The 9,629-nt window shown below is 46.9% G+C and overlaps 1 protein-coding gene across 1 annotated transcript; it reads left to right on the forward strand.

Annotated features, from left to right (window-relative positions):
* Positions 1-534: 534 nt before the first annotated feature.
* On the forward strand, positions 535-9,467 carry LOC311311649 (tensin-4-like; the record flags this gene model as incomplete). Its single annotated transcript, XM_084441399.1, has 11 exons — positions 535-790; positions 3,334-3,703; positions 3,948-4,276; positions 4,418-4,513; positions 4,633-4,764; positions 5,755-5,851; positions 6,556-6,629; positions 6,799-6,852; positions 8,665-8,833; positions 8,979-9,047; positions 9,335-9,467. 11 exons carry the CDS (start codon positions 535-537, stop codon positions 9,465-9,467), a joined length of 1,779 nt encoding a protein of 592 aa, XP_084297525.1.
* Positions 9,468-9,629: the final 162 nt, after the last annotated feature.

Genomic DNA, 9,629 nt, shown 5'->3' on the forward strand with positions numbered 1-9,629 from the left:
CTGTACCATTCTGACTTCGCTTTTCGTGACCTTTTCACTGACAACCATTGTTTGTCAAGCTCGTAAAACTTTCCACTTTTGGAAATAGTTTTGATTATTACATTTTATGAATCTGAAGAAACAAGGCTCTCATCTCTTTAATCTTTTGGAGAAAACTAACTTCCCTTACAGTGAGTAATCTTCAGTCTCGTATTGCTTAGTGTGTACTGTATTTGTGATACAGTAGGCTGTAGCAGACTTCCGCTGACCTTACCTACAAAATTGTTGATTGAGCGGTATTAGCAGTAGCAGTATGGAATGTAAACATATATCTGTAGTGTACAGTAGTAGGCATACTGACAAGAAAACATGAGCGGGCAGATTCGCACAGCTGTCATACCTGGCGCTTCTACTGTACGTCAGGGAACAGAAAGAGTCATCAATTCTGTTGATTCTAAAGTAGGCCAAGTTATCTCTCACACGCTAATCTCACTATTGTATGTGTCTCTGGTTGTCCCTGCAGACTCAAGAGCCCCCCTCCACTCCCATAACGTGATGCCTATAGTTGGAGACATGTCCCACATCGTACCCAGTCACTTCATGCGGGTGGGTCAAGCCGTCCTCCTGGACCCGGCTCAGGAGTGTCCTCCGGGGAGGAGTCCAAACCCCCCCGAGGATCCCAGCAAGGACTGTGGTGACCTGGACCTGGACATCTCCCTGGAGCACCTGAACCAGCTCATCCTGGAGCTGGACCCCACCTTCGAGCCCATCCTGGTCAGCAGGCAACTCCCGTCCAGTGGCCTCCACACAGGTAGGATCTAGGATCTAAGACCCTGTTTAGACTAGGCTTTAAAATGAGTTTTGGATGATCAGCTCACAAGTGGACAGCTCTAAATACAAGTGTAAACGACCACCAAAACGCATTGTGAGACGTTTACTCAAACCACTTGCCGAGGTGGTCTGGGATGCATTTGACTACATATCTTTAGTAGTCTAAACGCTAATGTGTTCTGATGCGTCCCCGACAAAGACGTAACAGGAAAACACGTCATCAATGCAAGATCATTTTCCCCCTTTTTCACCTTAGCCTGCTCTCTTTTGTTGCAAATGACTTTGGATCGAAACAGTTGAAATAGTCCTACTATGTACATGAGTTCTTCAAACATCTTCAGTAGCTTTGTTGCACACTTAAAAAAAAAAAAATCTGCTCAAAGTCAAACCGACTGATTATTGATTTTTTTTTACATGGAAAAGCTATGCAACACACACGTAGGCAGGACGAGTGAGTAGGACGAGTGAGTGAGACACATTTGGAGACGCATGATAGACACAGGTGTAAACGATGATGTGTCTCGCTGTCCATTTGTGATCTGATCGTCCAAAACGCATTTTTAAACTAAGTCTAAACATGGTATAAGGCCCCCAAGGGATTATCCTTATTGCCATTTCAGTTACTTTTATTAATGCATTCATCTGAAAAGCAACTTCTAGTGAGAGATGCACCGTGTGTCTTTCTTGATGTGCATCATTACTGGGCTACACTAGCACCTCGCCGGCTCCGAATACAAGCACCATATTTCATATCGGATTTCTCTTGACTATGATGAGCATGTGTTAACAGTGTAAACACTCCAAAGACAGTGAATAGTTTTGTAGTTTTCCACCAATAAGGACGCCTGTGAGACATCGGCAGCTGAGATGACAAACAAGGCAAAACTTGTACAGTACCTTAAAGTAACCCTAGCCGGGAGCTATGACCTTTAAAGTGTTATTTCACATAATTTTAATGTTACATAATAACATAACACATTATTGAACTATGGGGTTGCAGCCCAGACACACCCAGCACATTCAAGGCATACAACTGGCCACGGACGACTTCCAACAAGTAAACACAACTACGATTGTATTAGATTGGGAACAGAATCCCCACCCTAGATATGCTCCCATGAACGTTTATTCCCACCGTAGGGTGAAGTTTCGGGCACAAGCCCTCCTTCGGACATCAAAAAAAGTCTAGTGTGCGGATTCTGTTTCCAATCTACTTGTACTTCTGTCCAGCACCTAGAGCTTATCACTCTAGAATTTGAGCACTTTTTAAACCTTTTTGCAGGTTTCACTATTAGACAACCAAAAGGACATGGCCGGTGAAATAGGTATAAGCCATTTAAATAAAAGGGGGGTTAGTTACGGTCACTGTAGTCTCAAACAGATCTTGCCTCCCACGTCCACGTCAGCATGAGTCATGAGTCCACGTCAACCCAAGCTACTATTTCTCAGAATACTGTCTGACTCACACACACACACACACACACACACACACTCACTCACTCACTCACTCACTCACTCACTCACTCACTCACTCACTCACTCACTCACACTCACACTCACACTCACACTCACACTCACACACACACACACACACACACACACACACACACACCACACACACACACTGACCAACAGCACAGGAGCTTGAGAGCACAGACCAACTCTATTACTTTAGCTGTCAGCTTATACGAAATGCTTTACACGCAGCTCCAGAGGACAGGACATGTTAAAACCCCTCTCTAGGAAACTACCGTCATAAAAGCAGGAGCGCAGTGTGCGGTATTTGCCTGGTATTGTTTGAAGGGGAACAGAGCGATCAAGGTTGGGGCTCTGAGCAAGCAAGTGCCTGCACGTGGAGGAATCTCACTCCTGGTTTTCTACATTCACTCATCACTCCAGCTGTCGCCATCTGGCAGGAGACCCAAGGTCCCACTAACTGGGAAAAATGGGAGAAATCATTTGTTGCTCGACAGGCTGTGAGCACTGCTAATGCTGTAAAATGTATTTTATGTACTATTTTAGTGCTTTTTACTGTTTTATGTTACCAGAGTGCCGAAGGAGTATTTCCATTTCATCAAAATGTAATGGACAATAAAGTTTTCTTATCTTAAACACTTAACACTTTCTTATCTTAAACACTGCGGTTCTTTGTTGACACAGTACTAAAGCCAAACCCCTCTTACTAATAGTAAGCCAGTGGAATACAGTAGGTGAGGTTCCTCTTCTCTGACTCCATAGCTATGAGGAAATCCATGTGATTGCTATCTGACTGTTGATGACAGAAGGATCGCCAGAGTATCAGCATATTCCATGTAAATAGTGGTCATATAATATACTGTACCAACTCTTCAACTTACAATAATCAACGTCCGTACGGCAGGGACTGGAAAAAAACAATGACAAGAATTCTGTCACATGTTTCTCGTTGCTAGGAAGGTTTCACAACCTCCTCGTTGACATGGTCCCTACCATCACCACATCCTCGTTCACTCTCTTCCATCACACCTCACCTCTCCTCTCAAGGCGAGTCCTCCCCGGACGAGGACGTCTCCGGCTGCGCGCTGGTCTCCAGAGGGTGTCCCCCGGGAAAAGCCTCCGCCTCCCCCTGCATCTCCATCTCCCCGTCGCGCGGCGCGCCAGACCCCGCGCACTCCGGCGCCAGCTGCAGCCCCCACGGCTCGCTGGTCTTCTCGGACTTCCCCTCCTCCTCCCCCTCCTCCTCCTGGTTCTCTCGCCCCCCGCTGCCTTGCGGGAGCGTCGGCCGCCGCCGCCGCTCCCCCTCCTCCCAGCAGGCGGAGCTCTCCTGCTCCCCGGGGGTCTTGCGGACGTCCAACAGCGCCGCGTCCCTGCTGTCCACCTCTCCCGGCTCAGAGACCAGCTACATCCTGGGCAGGTAGGCCGCACGCTCCGGTGTGACCCGCCGTCTGGGTGTCCACGATTTGTTTTAGCCAGATGCCGTGCGAGTAGGCTTTCCGCTTATTTGTGTTGTGTGCGCGTGTCCAAAAACAGTTTTCAAAGCTCGCTAGGCGAGGTCAATTTCCAAATTCCGAATGTTCCTAACCCACTAGAAGCGTAAACCCTTCTTATATGACTCGCTGCTTTAGCCACGTCTCCTCTCTGCCCCTCCCCCCCCGCAGCTGCCTGTCCTTGGCGAGCGAAGATGGCGACAGCCCCGAGGCCCTGCTCTTCCACGCCTCCAGCTCGCTCGGCGACGTCTCCCTGCCGGCGGGGCCCTTCGGCGCCAGGCGCAGCCCGGACAAGCCCTCACCGACCGGGCCGTCGCCGGTCGACCGCTGCCCCGGGGTCCGCGGCCAGGGCGCCCACAGCAGCCCGGCCTCGCTGGCCGGCTCCCTGACGGACATCCCCGTGGTGCTGGTCAACGGAGTACCGCAGCCGGAGCTCCGCCCCAAGTCCCCTCCAGAGATACAGGTCATACACGCCGCCCAGAGACCATCTTCTCCACAGAGTGAGTCCTGAAAGTATTCCCTTTTTATACAGCTGTCAGTCAACAGGAGATACTGCTTTGCTATTTATTTTCCACTGCTGGGTAGTGAACCCATTTTCATTTTTGTTCTTGTATACGTCATTGTGTGTTGTTATTCTTCAGGTTTCCAAATGCAGTTCCACGGCAGTCAGCAGTCCATGAAGTTCGTCATGGACACTTCGAAATTCTGGTTCCGCCCACATATCAACCGCGCAGAGGGTAAGGATCTCATTGAGAGCCGTGTCTGGGAGTTCCCCCTCATACAGTAGCAGCTACCTGTACCTGGAACTGTGTGGATCTGCAACCGATTGTGAGCTGTCTCTATGGCGTGATCCTAGCGGAGGCCATGCTGAGAGACCAGGCGCCAGGGTCTTTCGTGGTCAGGGACAGCACGTCCTTCAGAGGCTCGTTTGGACTGGCTATGAAGGTGGACCAGGCGCCGGCCCACAGCTCCCCTACTAGCCAGCCAGGTAAATACCTTCACACTGCTAAGTGCAACACACACACACACTAGCTAACTCACCTGCCTTCGTAAACACACGGTATGCCCTGGGAATGATACCGCATGCCCTTAAAAATACTGTTTACCCTGCTAACAGCACAATCATCGGCAGCATCAACAGCAGTGCCCTGAGAGAGCCTGGTACTAGGACTTACCCAGTTCACAGAGCTGGTCCTGAGCGGGCATGTCTGTGGGCATCCTCACGTCTGTGGTGGAAAAAAAAGAGATCAGCACTTCATTATTTATGTGCGCGGGACCACTTCATTATGGTGTTATAGAACTCATTGCAGCCGAGTCATCACTGCTGCATATAAAACGGTGACAATCAATCAATCAATCAAAGATTTATTTGTATAGCGCATTTCATACCCAGAGGCAACACAATGCGCTTTACAGAGAACAAGGGAGGTGGGCATACGACCCACCCCTACATATTCCAGAGGGAAGCAAAAAAACAGTAATCACCTGGGGGCCAGAAAAGTGAGCTGTAAAAATTCTTCCCTGACCCCTCTCAACAAGGCAATCGATCAAGCTCCTGACAACCGGAAACCAGACCTCCGCCCGTGAATGCATTCCGTGGCTCTGTGCGCGCGCATGTTACTCACCGCTTAGTCTGACTCAACGGATGTATGTTTTGGGGATAAGCCTTGCCATTCGTTTATTACTGCCCAATCAGTACCGACGGAATATGTTGCCGGCCCAATCAGACTGAATCCAGACTAGGTCTGGCTTTGCGAGACTACTCTCCACCCAGCTTTTTCAAGTCACTCGAGTCGTGAGGATATTCACGATTATGACGATTATCCAGATAATGGAATTTCACCATGATGAAATGATCATTATTGAGTGTTATTGAGTCACTGAACTATTGAGTGTTTTTATCGCGATTAAAGATCAAAAATCTCATATCGCCCCATCCCTAGTTGCCCGTCTTACTCTTGCCTATTCTTTTTCCCAGGTGAGAGCGACTCAGAGCTCATTAGACACTTTCTGATCGAGTCATCAGCCAAGGGCGTGCGCATCAAAGGCTCCCGCCAGGAGTCCTACTTTGGTAAGTGGAAGCTGTACAAGCCTGTGAAATAACAGGAAATAACAGTCTGTCAAAGTCAGACAATGTCTAGCAAACGCTATAGGGTGTAAGAACAAGCACACTTCCCCATTCTAGAGAGATCCGGGGCTGTGTAAAAGCAGACACTAGTCAGCCATGTCCGGCCTCTGGGGCCTCCCGGAGCAGGCCCAGCCTCCCACGCGCCCCATCCTGTCTTATCATCCTCAAAGGTGTGAGCTCATAGGGTGTGCTCTGGCCTTCTGCACTCAGACAGTCATTACTCTAGTAGTGATTGCGGCGCTGTATTGCTTTCCTCTTGTCACAAGCTATAAAAAAGGTGTTAAAGATAAGCAGACAACTCCAAATAAATGTCTTCTAACATCCGAGGGAGGAAATAAGACGTGAGCGTAGAAAGCAATAGTATCGAAACCATGTTTTTTATGAATGACGATGATCAGTGTGGCAGAGCGCAGCAACGTACAGTACTGTAGGCTGATGAAGGTGTTATAGTGTTGTGTGTTGCCATTAAGGCCTAAACATCCTTCTTGTAATGGAATGGTATTGAGGTCCCAAATGTGTATGGCTGCAGGTCTACCGTTGAAAAGAGCACTTCTCCCTTGTGATTGTAGCCTACTGCCAGCCTGGAGGACGAGTTCATTCAACTCATCTTTGTCTAACATCCGATCTGTGGTTTTATCGTGTTGTAGGTAGTCTGTCTGCTCTGGTCTATCAACACACCATCAGTGCCTGTGCCTTACCCTGCAAACTACTGCTCCAGTCACACGGTAGGCCCCTGTGCTTGTTACCCTGCAAACTACTGCTCCAGTAACCTAGTAAGCCCCTGTGCTGGCAAAAAAAAAGTGTTGACATTTTTTTATTCAACGAAAGACACAAATGTAGACACAGACGTCTGATCCATGTCTCTGTCATTTGTGGCTTATTGAATGTCTACAGATCTGGACCAAGCAGATGAGGACACAAAGAGAGCAGAGGTCATGACCAAAACTGGTGAGTAGAATTATCTCACACTTACACACTTTTGTGGGATGGCTTTGGTAATTGCTGTAATCACATACTGTCACATCCTGTTAACTATTGAGATTAACCTATGCATTTCTCTGAGGGATTTCTCCTCTGTGTGAGGCAACATTAGGAGGCACTCAAGCCAACAGCTCGTTACTAAGGCTACAGTAGCTGATGTCACTCTGTTGCTAAACGGCTAATTTAGCTAGCAATGTGAACGTGTGTGAATATGTTTGTCTTACCTTATCAAACAGTTGAGCAATGTGTGACTTCATGCGTGACCGTGGCTTTTACATTATAGCATTTTATTTCCGACAACTTTGTTGGTAGCTACCAACTAGCTATCATACTGTTACAAAGTAGCACGTTCTTAAATGATATATTCGCGTCAAATTGAGCATTTTCACAGTGCACCTGTCGTCCCCCACCCATGATGCATGTCGTCTTGTAGGCTACAGTTGAATGTGTAGAGTGAGGCCCATCAGTGTAATAATTTATCTCATGACTGTTAACCTCTCTACCAAGTTTGGTAACTGTAGGCCTTAAGGTTTCCGAGATAAAAATATTTGAACTGGAGATTTTCCCTATTCCCATTCAAGTCAATGGGGAATTTTAATTCACAAATAAATTAATATAAATTAAACTATCAAATATATTGCTTAGCAATGAGGAAGCACACGATTCCCGATGAAGCCGGTCGATTTGAAATATGACTCGTGTGTTAGAACTGTGGGAGGAGTAGCATGGCAAACTTTTGGGGTTGCTCTAGATCCAAACCAAACAAACAAACACAAACCAAACAAACAAACCAACAAATAAAGTCGACCAAGTATTAGAGTGTGTTGCCCTTTGGGGCAACCACACTAATGAATGCACTGTAAAGTGAATACCAAGGTTAGACAAAAACATAAAATTATCTCCACAGGGTTATAAGTAGCCAAGCAAGGCCTATGTATGCATTGCTCCTCTCAGTGCTTTTTTGGCATGAAGCAGGAAACTACAGATTCCATTGCGACCAAGCCTATCATTGTCCGACAAACAAAGTCGATCAGCCCCCAATAAATGTTACTGTAAAACTTTCACATTTTACAATCAAAAACACACATTTATGTTTAAATTGTATTATTTTTTCATCTTTTGTAGGCCTACCTGAAGTTGTTCACCTTGACATGAGAATTTGCCTAAATGGATTCTCTAGAGTCTTGTGGTCATTTCGAGTCCATCCCCATCGTGTTCATGTTTCAGTCAGTCCAGCGTATGCATTAACCCTAGTCAAATTCCTAGTCTGTGTGAACCATATATATGGCAATAAACATATCTTGAGTCTGGAGACTGTTTCATATTCACCATGGTTCGTTGACGAGTCTCTGCCTCCCTCTGCTGTCTGTATAGTGTTACTGCCACCATAGGGACATGGCATGCAGCTCAATGCTGCATTCTACAGTGTAAGAACAAGCCCCAAAAGAGCTGCTAAATACCTCAAGCTCTGAAGTCTAAACAAAGTACACAGTCTCCTGAGTAGTACAGACAATACTTTTACGGAGACACCAAGCATAGTTGTTTATGTACAAAGCAGAATGCACAATAGGCTACTTGGCAATGGGAAAAATGTATTGTGGCGAGCGCCCCCCGGTGATAAGCTCGGCCCATGTGCGACAGACACACAAACGCAGGCACTAACTTACAGGGGTCAAATTAATGAGCCTGAAAGGTGTGGGACTCAATATCAGTAAGCTGTCTAGTCTAATGTTTATGTGCATTCATCAAGTCCCCTGCTCCTCCTTGTTTTCTCCCTAGCTTGCAATTACCTCTACCTGAACGCAGTTCCCACTGAGATGCTGACAGGACCGTGTGCTGTCCAGAAGGCCGTGACCTCCACCATAAGGAGGCACACTGCCGTCACAACCACTGTCGTCAACCTGAAAGTGTCATCTAACGGTGTCACCCTGACAGACATACAGAGAAAGTAAGAAACGTATTAACGCATTGTGCAGTTGTGTCTAGTAAAGCTTATTCTTGTATTTAGCTGATTTTATAATGCCGTCATTGGCATAGAAAATGCGTAGATGACCCTTGTACAGGTCTGATCAGTCGACGTGTTTTCCCCATAGGCACTTCTTCAGACGTCACTACCCTGCACACTTGTTGAGCTACAGCGGTGAAGATCCAGACAAACGACTGTGAGTTGCTTCAAACTGTATACAGTAACGTCGTCAGTGTGTGCTTTGCAATTAGCTCACCAAAGCAATCACAGTTCAGTTTATCTTGAGCTGTTGTTAAATAGCACCAATATAACTTATTATCTTTTCAGGTGGCTTCACGGTTCAAAATCAGCAAGGTAACGTATTATGCAAATGTATTATATCAATGAGTGAATTTACTAAAAATGTAAAAATTGTAATGCATCTCCATTGAATCTTTTCATGAATATTAATGAATATTAAACCTTTTATTCCGCCATCTGCAGGATGTTTGGCATCGTGGCGAAGGGCCTGGAGGCGGGGGTGGAGAACGTGTGCCACGTCTTCGCAGAATACGACGCCCTTCAACCTTGTAGCCAAGCCAACGACCTGATCCAGGACATCATAGCTAGGCCGTAGCCACGCCCAGGCCCAGGTGACGTCACCGGACTTGAGAGCATGATGGCCCGAGGTCGTCTGGAAATGGAACTTGTCAATATGAACACCTGCTGGCTGGGACCGGTTGGTCCCTGATGTGATATGAAAGTGTTCAGTGCACGTGGACTGTATGGCTGTACTGGC

Source organism: Borostomias antarcticus (genome assembly GCF_949987555.1).
Source record: "Borostomias antarcticus genome assembly, chromosome: 7".
Lineage (NCBI taxonomy): Eukaryota > Metazoa > Chordata > Actinopteri > Stomiiformes > Stomiidae > Borostomias > Borostomias antarcticus.